The sequence below is a fragment of the Scyliorhinus torazame genome, chromosome 13, assembly GCF_047496885.1.
Source record: "Scyliorhinus torazame isolate Kashiwa2021f chromosome 13, sScyTor2.1, whole genome shotgun sequence".
NCBI classification, from domain to species: domain Eukaryota; kingdom Metazoa; phylum Chordata; class Chondrichthyes; order Carcharhiniformes; family Scyliorhinidae; genus Scyliorhinus; species Scyliorhinus torazame.
Genome location: NC_092719.1, coordinates 185,683,558 through 185,697,942, shown reverse-complemented (window position 1 = coordinate 185,697,942; position 14,385 = coordinate 185,683,558). Strand labels below are relative to the sequence as shown.

Below are 14,385 nucleotides of genomic sequence, written 5' to 3'. Positions count from 1 at the left end.
TCATTGAAAAATGCTGAAGAGTTCGGCCTAACAAGATCGGACTGTTCAAATACATAATTTCCTGAAACTGGATTTAGGTAGATAAAGCCATGAATATAGAATTCTGTGTTTTGGAATTAGAGGCGTGCAAAACCAGAGCAAAGAGGTTTAAATAGCAGGGTTACACACAGTAATGGCAAGGCCACAGGATACTGTGTGATAGTTTGGATTCCCCACTCCAAAAAAAATACACTGAAGCCATAGAGAGCGCAAAAGATGGACTCCAGGAGGATACCAGGGATGTGAAATTCTAGTAACAAAGAAGATTTGTGATACCATGAGAACGCCAAGAAGAGATGTTAAATTTTGATATAATGAATAGAAACGGTCATTTCCCCCACTTGCGAGGTCAGAAGTGAGGATGGGTCATCAATTACAATTAGTTGCTAAGGGAAAGACTATAGAGGAATTTCTTTAACTGAGTTATTGCATCACAGGGTAGCACGGTAGCATAGTGGTTAGCACAATTGCTTCACAGCTCCAGGGTCCCATGTTCGATTCCCCGCTGGGTCACTGTCTGTGCGGAGTCTGCACGTCCTCCCCGTGTCTGCGTGGGTTTCCTCCGGGTGCTCCGGTTTCCTCCCACAGTCCAAAGAGGTGCAGGTTAGATGGATTGGCCATGATAAATTGCCCTTAGTATCCAAAATTGTCCTTAGTGTTGGGTGGGGTTACTGGGTTATGGGGATAGGGTGGGGGTGTGGGCTTGGGTAGGGTGCTCTTTCCAAGAGCTGGTGCAGACTCGATGGGCCAAATGGCCTCCTTCTGCACTGTCAATTCAATGATAATGTACAGGGTAGGTGGATTGGCCACATTGAATTCCCCCTTAATTAGAAAAAACTAATTGGGTACTCTAAATTTAAAACAAACACAAAAAAAAGTTATTGCATCATGCTACAGGGAGTAGCTGAAACGGAGATCAATGCATCTCGAAGAGAATCAATATTTAAAGTAAAGGCGAATGTAAGGCTACAGAGAGTGAGCTGCAATTACGTTTGGATCCCTTCAGCAAAGAAGCAGTGCAAACAAAATGGGCCAGTGGTTTCCTTTAGTGTAAACCTCTATGGAAGCTTATAAGCAGTTCCAGTTCAAAGCCACAAATGAAACTGTAAAGCTGCAATCATGTTAGTTTTTCAGTCCAGTTTAGTGCCCAGCTCCCAACGTTTCATTTTCACATCGAAGTAAAGAAGTGTGCAACCCAAACTTGCTACATTTCCATTACGACACTTCTGCAAACTTCCTCAGCTAATCAGACTAAACAAACCATTCATTATTACCAACAGTATAAATAACCAGCGGGGAATCAGGCCAATTCACCCACAATCTTCAACACCCACCCGCTGTGGTCAGTGCTGCAATTCCAAATCATATTCTCTCCATTAAACCACAAGCAAGTCAGTGTATGAACAGTCAATTTGGAGGCTTGTTTATTAATGAAAACTTTTTTTTTTAAAAAGAGGGCAATTGAGTCCAACTCTAAATACCAGCTTTATAACAGCTAGATAAACATCTGCACAAAACAGTCGATTTAATTACGTTTTTCAGTTAATCTAGGAATTAGCAGAAAATGATAAAGGGCAAAGTGGAGATTAAAGTGCACGAGTTAACATCTCACAGTACATGTGAGCAACTGTAACCCAACTGAGGCCATCCAATTTATTTTATTATTCCTTTTATGGGATGTGGGCGTTGCTAGCAAGGCCAGTATTCAATGCCTATCCCTAATTGCCCTTGTACTGAATGATTTGCTAGGCCATTTCAGAGGACAACCGCACTGCTGTGGGTCTGGAGTCACATGTAGGCCTGACCAGGAAGGGATAACAGCGTTGCCTACAGGGAGGCAGTGATGTAAGCTAATGGCAACAAGCGCACCCCACTCTGGTCAGCTGCTGAATCAGAGCACTGGGTGGGAAACTTCAATGTCCATCACCTAGAGTAGTTTGGTCGCCCCACTACTGATTGATCTGGCAAAGTCCCAATGGACATAACTGTGAGACTGGATCTACAGCAGGTGGTAAGGGAATCAACAAGAGAGATGAACCTACTTGACCTTGTCCTCACCAATCTACCTGTCACAGATGCAGCTGTCCATGACAGTACTGGTAGGAGTGACCATTGCACTTCACACTGAGGACATCCTCCATCTTGTCGTGCAGCACTCTCAGTGCTAAATAGGATAGATTTTGAACGGGTCTAGCAACTCAAAACTGGGCATCCATGAGGCAGTATAGGCCACCAGCAGGAAATGTATTTAATCACAGTCTATAACTACATGGCCCAGCATATCCCCTATTCTAACTGGATTTTCCATCCCGCCGCGCCAGATTTCTGTTTCACCCCGCCGGCGGGATGCTCCGTTTGCCGGCTGGTCAATGGGGTTTCCCATTGTGGGGCAGCCCCATGCCATCGGAAAACCCCCGGGGCTGCCGTAAAAATGGAGCATCCCACCGGCAGAGAATCCAGCCCAGAGTTTTTACAGCACGGAAAGAGGCCCTTTGTCCAATGTGATCTCGCCGGCTATCAAGCACCTATTTACTCTGATCCCATTTTCCAGCACTTGTCCCGTAGCCTTGTATTCTATGGCATTTAAAATGCTCACCTAACTACTTCTTAAATGTTGAGGGTTCCCTCTCTACCGGCCTTTCAGGCAGTGAGTTCCAGATTCCAACCACGCTCTGGGTGAAATGTTTTCCCTCACATTCCGGCTAAATGTCCTGTACAAATCTTTGGCCCCTAGTTATTGGTCCATCCGCTAAGAGGAAAAGTTCCATCCTATCCATGCCCCTCACATTTTTATACACCTCAATCAGGTCCCGTCCCCCCGCCCCCCCTCCGCTTTCTCTGCTCCAAGGAAAACAGCCCCAGCCTATCCAGTCCCTCTTGACAGCTGAAATACTCCAGCCCAGGCAACATCCTGGTGAATTTCCTCTGCACCCTTTCTAGTGCAATTACTTTCTTCCTATGGTGTGGCGACTAGAACTGCACACACTCTCCAGCCGTGGCCTAACCAGCAATTGTTATAGCTCCCTCATAACTTCTCTGCTCTTATATTCTATGCCTCGGCTAATAAAAGCAAGTATCCCATATGCTTTCTTAACCAACCTATCTACCTGTTCTATCAGACCATAAGAAATAGGAACAGGAGTAGGCCGTTTGACCCCTCACGCCTGCTGTGCCATTCAATGGGATCATGGTTGATCCGACATTCCTCCCATCATTCCTTACGTCCACTTTCCTGCCCTTTTACCATAATTTTTGATTCCCTTACTGAGCAAGAATCGATCTATCTCAGCCTTAAAAAATACACAAGGATTCTGACCCACAGCTCTCTGTGGCAAGGAGTTCCAAAGACTCTCAACCCTCTGAGAGAAGAAATTCCTCCTCATCTCAGTCTTAAATTGGCACCCCTTTATTCTGAGACTATGCCCTCTGGTCCTAGACTCTCCCATGAGAAGAAACATCCCCTTAGCATTCACCCTGTCAAGCCCCTTAAGACTCCTATATGTTTCAATGAAACCACCTCTCATTCTTCTGAATTCCAATGAGTAGAGTCTCAACCTGTTTAACCTTTACTGAGAAGACAATCCCTCCAAGCTGGGGATCAGCCTAGTGAACCTCCTCTGAACCGCCACCATGAAATAATTTATTTCCTTAATTAAGGAGAAGAAAACTGCTCACAGTGCTCCAGATGTGGTCTCACCAGTACCTTGTACAGTTGCAGCAAGACTTCCCTATTTTTCTATTCCAACCCCCTTGAAATAAGGACCAATGTTGCATTTGCCATCCCGATTACCCGCTGCACCTGTGCATCTTCGCTCTTTTCTTTTTTCAGTAACCCCTTGTACTTTTTATACTGCTCGAGGCCTTCTGCTGTTTTGATCCCTCGGTATCTGCCATAAGCCTCCCTTTATTTACTTCTCCAATCCTGGATAACCCTTGATATCATCCAGGGTTCCCTGGACTTGTTGCTCCAACCCTTCACCTTCACAGGAATATGTTGGCCCTGTATTCCCTCCATTTCATTTTTGAATGTGGCCCACTGCTCTATTGTAGATTTTCCGACAAGTAGCTGTTCCCAGTCGACTTGCCAGGTTCTGGCTTATCCTATTAAAATTGACCTTCCCCTAATTCAGAACCTTTACTGCGGTCCATCTTTATCCCTTTCCAGAACTACCTTAAATCCTAGTGAGTTATGGTCACTGTCACCAAAATGGTCCCCCACTGAAACTTCTACCACTTGCCCGGCTTCATTCTCTAAAACTAGGTCCAGCACCCTCCCCTCTCTTGCAGGACTTTCTACGCCCTGGCCTAAAAAGCTCTCCTGGATGCAATTTTTAAAAATTCACCCCTTTTAAGCCTTTCATACTTTCACTATTCCTGTTAACATTGGAGAATTTGAAATCCCCTTTTATTATTGCCCTATTTTTTATTTCTCAGAGATTTGCCCACATATCTGCCCTTCTATCTCTCCCTGACTGTTGGGGGCCTATAGTAACTCCCAGCAATGTGATTGCGCCCCCTTTTTGTTTCTAAGTTCCATATGACCGAATTTGAGGAGCCTTCCAAGATATCATCACTCCTTACTCTCGTAATTGACTACTTAATCTTTTTTTTAAAGAAAATATTATATTGAAGCATTTGTAATTTTCACAGTTTAACACATTAACATTTCTTAAACAATCGCGTGGGCCGACACACGCAAAACACCTAAACGAACAAAAAACAACGTCTCCCACTACCCCTGCCCTATTCCTTAATTACCCGTATACTAAGTTCTCTGTCCTTATCTAACATTATCGTGTTTCCCCCTTCCCCCTTCCCCCCCCCTTACTGCTGACGTTCAGTTTTCCTTGAAGAAATCGATGAACGGCTGCCATCTCCAGGCAAACCCCTGAGTTGATCCTCTCAAGGCGAACTTGATTTTTTTCCAGACTGAGAAATCCTGCCATATCGCTGATCCACACTCCTGACTTTGGGGGCTCTGAGTTCCTCTATCCCAGCAAAATCCGTCTTCGGGCCACCAGGGAGGAGGAGGCCAGGACATCGGCCTCCCTCACCCCCTTGGCCCCCGGATCTTCCAATACCCCAAATATTGCCAGTTCTGGACTCGGAGTTACCCTCCCTTCCAGGACTTCTGATATAACATCCGCGAATCCCTGCCAGAATCCCCTCAATTTCCGACATGCCCAAAACATAGGTACATGGTTGGCTGGGCTACCCACACACCGCCCACATCTATCCTCCACCTCCTCAAAGAACCTGCTCATCCGGGCTGCCGTCATGTGGGCCCTGTGGACCTCCTTGAACTGGATCAAGCTAAGTCTGGCACACAACGAGGATAAATCGACTCTCTTCAAGGCTTTTTCCCACAGTTCAATTTCCAGCTCCTCTTCCCACTTCCTCTTCACCTCTCTGATAGGGGTCCCTTCCCACTCTATCAGCTCCTTATATATCTCCAAAACCCTCCCCTCTCCAACCCCTGTTTTTGACATCACCTTGTCCTGTTGTGCCCTCAGGGGGAGGCGAGGAAAGCTTGGAACCTGCCTCCGTACAAAGTCCCGCACCTGAAGGTACTGAAACCTGTTCCACCTGGCAACTCAAACTCCTCCTCTAGTGCCTCCAAGGTCGGGAAGCCCTCCTGGATGAATAGGTCCCCAAATCTCTGAATCCCTGCCTGCTGCCATCTCTTAAAGCCCCCATCAAGCCCCCCCGGGGCAAACCGGTGGTTGTCACAAATTGGTGACCACACTGACGCCCCTTCCAATTTCATGTGTTGACTCCATTGTCCCCACACCCTTAGGGCTGCCACCACCACAGGGCTTGTAGAGTACGGCAGAGGCGCCGTTAGTAAAGCCTCCAACCTCGTACCCTTGCAGGATGCTGCCTCCACTCGCTCTCAAACCAACCCCTCCCCCACTACCCATTTCCTGACCATCGATATGTTGACCGCCCTGTAATAGTTAATAAAGCTCGGGAGGGCCAAGCCCCCCTCTCCGCGAGCCCGTTCTAGGAGTGCCTTCTTCAACCTCGGGGTTTTACCAGCCCACACAAAACCCAATATTGCCGCGTTCATTTTCCTGAAAAAAGCCTCTGGGACAAGGAAGAGCAGTCTCGGAAGGACCGTCATCTTCACCGTCTGGACCCTCCCCGCCAGCATCAGTGGGAGCATGTCCCATCTGCGGAAGTCCCTTTTCATTTGACCGACCGCTTTGCCCAAATTTAACTTATGAAGCTGCCCCCAATCCATAGCCACTTGAATTCCCAGACATCTAAAACTGCTCTCAGCCACTTTAAAAGGTAACTCCTTCAGTCTCCTTTCCTGCCCCCTTGCCTGGATCACGAACATCTCGCTCTTTCCCATATTTAACTTGTAGCCTGAAAATCGTCCAAATTCTCCTAGTATCCCTATGATTTCGGCCATCCACCCGACCGAGTTCGTGACATAGAGCAGCAAGTCGTCCACATAGAGAGACCCGGTGCTCCACCCCCCTCACTATCCCTCGCCAGACAGTCGATGAGCTAAGGGTCATTGCTAAGGGTTCTATGGCCAGGGCAAACAGTAATGGGGAGAGCGGGCATCCCTGCCTTGTCCCCCTACAGAGACTAAAGTATTCTAACCGGATTCGGTTGTTTCTCACATTTGCCACCGGAGCCTAACATAAAAGCCGGACTTAATCCACAAATCCCTGCCCGAACCCAAACCTGCCTAAAATATCCCATAGGTACTTCCACTCCACCAGGTCGAAAGCCTTCTCTGCGTCCATGGCTACTGCCTCCTCAGCATCGCGCCCCTCCACTGGTATCATTATAACATTAAGAAGCCGCCTAATATTGGACGTCAGGTGCCTGGCCTTCACAAATCGTGTCTGATCCTCCCCGACGACCTCCGGAACACAATCCTTTATTCGGGTGGCCAAGATCTTTGCCAGCAATTTAGCATCTACATTCAAAAGGGAAATTGGCCTGAACGATCCACAGCTCTCCGGGTCCTAGTCTCGCTTCAGGATGAGAGAGATTGATGCCTGTGATAGCGTTGGGGGAAGCACTCCCAACTCCTTGGACTCGTTAAAAGCCTTAACCAGAAGCAGCCCCAGTAGCCCGGAAAATGTTTTATAAAATTCCACTGGGAATCCATCAGGTCCCATGGCCTTACCCAGTTGCATTGCCCCCAATCCGTCTATCACCTCCCCAAGCCCAATTGGGCCCACCAGGACTTCCACCAGCTCCTCAACTACCTTCAGGAACTCTAGCCTCTCCAGGAATTGATTCATACCCTCCTCCCCGACCAGGGGTTCCGACTCATATAGTCGACTACAGAATTCATGGAACACATCGTTAACCGCCCCCGGGTCCATCACTACCTTCCCCCTCATATCCTTTATTTCCCTATTTCTCTTGCCGCCTCCTGCTTCCTCAGCTGATGTGCCAGCATCCTGCTAGCTTTCTCCCCATAATTCATATATTGGCCCTTTTACCCTCCTCAGCTTTCCCTCCGCCTTACCTGTGGAAAGGAGCCCAAATTCAATTTGGAGTCTCTGACGCTCCTTTAAGAGCTCCTCATCCGGAGATTCCGCATATCTCCTGTCCACCTGTAAGATTTCTCCTACCAACCTGTCCAGCTCTGCCCGTTCAGTCCTCTCCCTGTGGGCCAGAATCGAAATACGTTCCCCTCTAATAACCGCCTTCAATGCCTCCCACACCACCCCAGTCGCAGTCTCTCCCATGTTGTTCTTTATATACCCCCAAATGGCCTCACTCACAGATCTCGTTGTCCGCTAATAGCCCTGCATCTAATCTCCCCTGCGGGCGCTGGGATTTTCCTGTGCTTACCCGCAGGTCTATCCAATGTGGCGCGTGATCTGACACCACAATTGCTGAGTATTCAGTGTCCTCCACCCCCGCGAACAGTATTTTATCCAGTACAAAGAAATCTATCCTGGAGTATGCCTTGTGCACATGAGAGCAGAATGAATATTCTTTGCTCCGTGGCCTCGCGAATCTCCACGGATCAACCCCTCCCATGGGCTCCATGAACCCCCGCAGATCTTTCGCCATTGCTGGTACCTTCCCTGGCCTAGAACCGGGCCATTCTCGAATCTAGGACTGTGTTGAAGTCACCCCCCATAACCAACCGGTGCGAGTCAAGGTCCGGGGTCTTTCCCAGCACCTTCCTGATAAACGCGACATCATCCCATTTTGGGGCATATATATTTACCAACACCACTGCCATTCCCTCCAGTTTCCCGCTAACCATATTAAATCTGCCTCTCGGGTCTGCCTCTATCGTCCCTACCTCAAATGGCACCCTTTTGTTAATCAGGATGGCCACCCCCCTTGTTTTAAAGTCCAGTCCCCAATGGGATACCTGTCCGACCCATCCCTTCTTCAGTCTAACTTGGTCTCCCAGCTTCAGGAGTGTCTCCTGTAGCATGGCCACGTCTCAAGTGTGCGAACACACGGGCCCTTTTGACCGGCCCATTCAGCCCACGAACATTCCACGTAACCAGTCTGGTCGGGGGTGGCTCGTTCACCCCTCCCCTGTCGATCAGCCTTTCCTAGGCCAGCCCTTAGCCCATGTCTCGCACCTCCCTGGCCCACCCCTAGGCAGCCTCTGCTATCTGGTCTCCATCTCCAACTTCCTAAAAGTCCCCTAGTCGTCAGCAGTCGCCCCCCCACCCCCTCTCCACCCCCCCTCTCCGTCTAATTGATTCCTTATAAATATTGCAACACCACCTCCTCTTCTACATCCCCCTCTGTCTCGCCTGAAGATTCTATACCCAGGAATATTGAAATGCTTGCCAGTCCTACCCCTCCCTCAATCATGTCTCCATGATAGCAATAATATCATATTCCTACGTGTTAATCAACACCCTCAACTCATCTGCCTTACTCGCAAAACTCTTTGCATTAAAATAATTGCCATCCAGCCTTGCCATACTACTTACTCCCTTAATTTGGTCTAAAATCACTCTGCCTTCCAGACTGACTTGGTTTTTCTGCTATATTTGGCTGTGCATCGCTCCCTACTCTTCCTCCACCACAAATCCCATCCCCCTGCCAAATTATTTTAAACCTCACGCCCGCAACAGGACTAGCCAAACTCCGTACAAGGATGTTAGTCCCGTTCGTCCCACCTTCCCCAGAAATCGACCAAGTGATCTAGGAATTTAAAGCCCCCCCTCCTACTCCATTGCATTGATCTGCTCTATCCACCTATTCCTATACTCACTGGCACATGGCACTGGGGGTAATCCAGAGATTACAACCTTTGAGGTCCTGCTTTTCAATCTGGTACCTAGCTCCCTAAAGTCTTGCTGCAGGACCTAATCCTTCTTTTTAGGTTGTTGGTACCAATGTGAACCATGACCTCTGTCAGTTCACCCTCCCCCTTAAGAATACTCTACAGCTGTTCAGTGACATCCCTGACCCTGGCACGAAGGAGGCAGCACACCATCCTGGAGCCACGCCTGCAGCCGCAGAGTCACTTGTCTGCACCCTCACTATTGAATCCTACCACTATTGCTCTTTCACTCTTTCTCCTCCCACCTTTGCAGCTGAACCACCCACATTGCTGTGAACCTGGCTCTGGCTGCTCTCCCCAGAGACACTGTCACTCCCACTGTTTTCCAACACAGGAAAACGGTTCTTTCGAGTGCGATGCACTCGAGGCTTTTTTAATGACCTACATGCTTCCCTTCTTCTGACCGGTGTCACCTATTCCTTCTCTGACTGCACTTCCTTAAACTGTGGGGTGACCACATCTAAAAATGTGCTATCCACATAACTTTGAACCTCGCGGATGCACCTCAGTGCCTGCAGCCGATGCTTAAGCTCTGAAACGTGGAGCTCGGTTGGTCAAACCAGCGACACTTCGCGCACACGTGGTCATCCAGACTGCAAGGAGCGTCTACAAATTCACACATGCTCCAGGTGGAGCAACACACAGGACTGAGCTCCCCTGCCATAACTTTAGCTAAAAGATTCTTACCTTAAACTTATAACCAGTAGAAATGGTTTTTTTTTTAAAAAGCAGAAGTCTTTAGAAATTGATGTCAACAACTCTTCTAGCGCCGCCAAGTGTTGGGAGTGCTCTGCTCCTCCCACCTTTCCCTCACAGGTCAGCTCCTGGAGCTCTAACTTAACTCTAATCATCAGAACTTCCCACTGTCACCAAATTCCCAATTAAGCCACTCTGTTCAGATGCCACTGTTTCAGAATCGCTCTGCTCCATCAAGCAAGGGATCAATCCTGGTTCAACAAACAGTGCTGGAGGACATGCATGCTTGGAGCAGCACCAGGCATACCTAAAATGAGGTGTCAACCTGGTGAAGTTACAACACAGGACTACTTGCACAGTCCCACGACTACCGGGTCAGATCTGAGATCGGTAGTCCTGCCACATCCAGTCCTGAATGGTGATAGACAATCGAACAACCCACAAAAAGGGGGAGGCTCCACCAAATCAGTGCAAACGAGAATACTGAAGCATTTGCAACAATATTCAACTGGAAGTACCAAATGGATGATCTAACCGGAAGTCTCCAGGATCACAGATTCTAGTCTTCAGCCAATTAAATTCACCCCATGTAATAATAATAACAATAATCACTTATTGTCACAAGTAGGCTTCAATGAAGTTACTGTGAAAAGCCCCTAGTCGCCACATTCCGGCGCTGTTCGGGAGGCCGGTACGGGATTTGAACCTGCGCTGCTGCCTTGTTCTGCATTACAAGCCAGCTGTTTAGCCCACTGTGCTAAACCGGCCACTAATATAAAGAAACGGCTGAAGGCACTGGATACTGCAAAGGTTTTGGGCATGACAACATTCCGGCAATAGTACTGAAGACTTGTGCTCAAGAACTAGCCAAACCCCTAGTCAAGCTGCTCCAGTAGAATGGCAACACTGGCATCTAACCGGCAGTGTGGGAAATTGCACAGGTATATTCTGATCACAAAAAGGACAAATCTAATCCGGGCAATTACCACCCATTAGTCTACTCTCAATCATCAGTAAAGCGATGGTCATGGCACTGAGGACCTGGGTTCAATCCTGACCCTGGGTGATTGTCCAAGTGGATTTTGCACAACCCAAAGATGTATAGGATAGGTTGATTGGCTATGCGAAATTGCACCTTAATTGGAAAAAAAATCAGTAAAAAGGGATGGAAGGGGTCATCGACAATGTTATCAAGCAGCAGTAACTCAGCAATAACCTGCCCACTGATGCTCAGTTTGGCGTCTGTCAGGGCCATTCAGCTCCTGACCACATTATAGCCTTGATCCAAATGTGGCCTAAAAATCTGAGCTCAAGAGGGGAGGTGAGAGTGACTGCCCTTGACATCATGGCAGCATTTGACGAAGTATAGCATCAAGAAGCCCTAGAAAAACTGGAGGACAAGGACAAGGTGCATGAGGACACCACCAGCTGCAAGTTCCCATCAAAAAAACAAACCATCTTGACTTGGAACTTATGTTGTTGTTCCATCACTGTTGCTGGGTGAAAATCCAGAACTTCCTTCCTAACAGCAGTGTAGGGGTACGTACACCATATGCACTGCAGTGGTTCAAGAAGGAGGCTTATCATCACATTCACAAGGGCAAATTAAGGATGGGAAGTGCTGGCCCAGCCAGTGACAACTCACATCCTGTGAATGAATTGTTCTCCCTGGGGACTGCAATTAGCACTCTGTTCCATTGGTTTCTGTGGCTATTAGCACTCTCTTCCCTTGGTTTCTGTGGCTATGACTCATCTTTCTCTCACCTCACAGTATAAATATTTCCCACTTTCAATGGCTTTTAGCTTTGACAAAGGGTCATCTGGACTCGGAGAGGTAGCTCTTTTCTCTTCCTACAGATGCTGCCAGGCGTGCTGAGATTTTCTAGCATTTTCTCTTTGGCAATAGATGGTTGTAGTGGGAACATTTTTACTCCCCAACATGAACATCCTTCACGTTGGTCAACGCATAAAAGTCGGTGGAAGAAAAAACCCACAGAAGCCCTGATTATTCATGAAAGATCTTCCAACTAGATAACTCATCGGAAAGATCATAGATTAGCTGAATTCCTTTTTGTAATTAACATATAAAAATTCAGAGTTCCAATGCTTGATCGTTTGGCAGGTCTGTCCTGGCAGTTCAAGTTTTCCTACTGTCTAAATTGCAGGCTGCTTAAAGAAAAACCTCATTTAGATGATAGATATTGAAAACAATCAGTTTCTTACCGTGCCACTTTCCTTTAAACACTGTTCCAAAGGATCCAGAACCTATTCGTTTCAATAATACTACTTCCTCCCCTTTTATTTCCCAGTAGTAACTGGAGTCCCTTTGAACACGTGGGCGCTGTAACAGAGAGTAGCGTTGAAACCAACAGGAAAATATCTGAGACAATATCAACGTGTTTAAGCACTGATTTTAGAAATATTAATCATGCTAACTTCTACAATGTTCCTGATTTAAATTACTAATTTATCAAAAATCTTACTCCATTAACTCTCTTGAATGCAGTTAGGGCTCAATTCTTACTTAACAAGCTGTTCAAATGCAATTCTGCAAGCTAAGTTACGGACAACAGGTTTGTCAAGGGCAGCCCACGCAACTCTATGTCCAATCTGCTGAGTTTGTGCTCTCGGCTGGTGCAGCAGAGTTGAGCACAAGTGGATTCAGCATTCCTGGGCGAAGGAAAGGAGAGCCTGCTAAGATTCTCACTTCAGGTTAACACCCAAAGGTTACTGCCGGCAGAGTCTGAATAAGAGTGCGTGTGTTGGGCTGGGTTCATCTGCCATGTCCATCATGATGAAATCACCTGGCAACATGCCCTGCCAAAGCTCACGAATAATAGTCATGTTACTCATAGGGGATGACTATGGGACCATACTCTTAAGAAGAGCTCACATCTTCAGCGGGAGAAGCAAGTAAAAATTGACAGAAAAAAAGAAATCAAGTACTTTATTTACTTCATCATCCATGTTATTTTTTTAAAAAGCTATAATTGGTGCAATTTTACAGCCTGTCCTGTTGGCGGGATCGAACGACTCCCCGCTTTTTCTGTCCTCGTTCCCGCCACAACAGGACCATAAAATTCTGTCCTATTTCTCATCTCTGAGAAGCTCCTTCATCCCGCTCACCCCAGCTCCTGCTCACTGGTTGCGATAACAAACAGACAATATCCTCCCGAGCTTTTGCCTGTGCTGCTCTGAGGCTGCTGAATGAACAAGTGTGTAAAGTCCTCTGAACTTTCTTTGTGCGTCCGTGAGGGAATGTGTCTAACATCCATGTCCCAGATATTAAAACCGATTTCCAGTTAGGTGAGGGAGATTTGCCTCAACTTCAGTTCACTTCCTCTTTCCGCTGGAGGTAAGGAGGACATGTCATAGTACATTCCAATTCCATTTTGCTAAATTAATATAAAGGCCCAATTGTTTTTAATAGGAAGAGAAGCAATTTCCTGTCAGTAGTACAATTTAAAATAAAAATTCTAAATTGTCTTCCTCCCAGATCAGTCATTAAAGACAAGCAAGACACGATTCAAGAAATATTATCCATACAATTGATTTTTTATACATTATGAATGCAAATAAAATGATCTATTCACAGAATGTTCGTTTTCTCACCTGTCAGCCTGAATCCAGGATGTATTACAAATTGGGAACGGGTCATTTATCAGGGAACGGTCTTGTAAAATATCATTTTAAAGATCACAGCTTTTTGATACTTCTATTCCTGGGAACGTAGTCACCCACTGAAGTATTTTCATCTATGCACAACATGCTACAAACATGCAAATGCATCCGAATCCAGTCTTAAGCAGAATAGCTCGGCATACATTCTTAATTAGGTTGCACCAATTTACTTCAACTTACAATCTTCTTTATTCCTTCTGACGTCGCTGATGGCCTTCTATCTTTGTGAGCTTGAACTGGAGACTTTTGCTTAGAATCACGTGTTGGACTTAAGCTGGGTGGGCTATTCGATAGTGCTGATGCAGGAACTGGAGAAAAACACATGACCTCAGTTTACTATTAATGTTGGGCTTCAAGACTTCAGAAAACTATTCAAACTGACCCAAAATCTATTTTGGATTTGTGTTTCTGCAAGTTCAAAATACTCTAAATCTGGTGCAATCATTATAACTTGAAAATTATATGCCGGGGTCAATGTGCACACAAATCAGCGCTCAAACCCACACTAATCAGTTGTTCAATAACCAATTATTGCCTAGTCATTGGAGGCGAGTGTCAAAATCTGTGCGGAGAGGGGTGGAGAGGGAGGAGGACCTCCTAGTGAATCTACTCCTGGGCCTGGCCAAAATTGCTATAAACAGGTCCAGGTAACGGGCGACCTGACTGTTTGA

General features: G+C 46.8%; 1 protein-coding gene across 1 annotated transcript in view; it reads right to left on the bottom strand.

Annotated features, from left to right (window-relative positions):
* Positions 1-14,385, bottom strand: part of raf1b (Raf-1 proto-oncogene, serine/threonine kinase b) — a 140,261-nt gene that overhangs the window by 42,349 nt on the left and 83,527 nt on the right. The window contains exons 9-10 of the mRNA XM_072472564.1: positions 13,895-14,022; positions 12,257-12,374 (exon numbers count right to left, since the gene is read on the bottom strand). Coding sequence (XP_072328665.1) covers positions 12,257-12,374; positions 13,895-14,022 — 246 coding nt within the window. The remainder of the gene's footprint in view (positions 1-12,256; positions 12,375-13,894; positions 14,023-14,385) is intronic.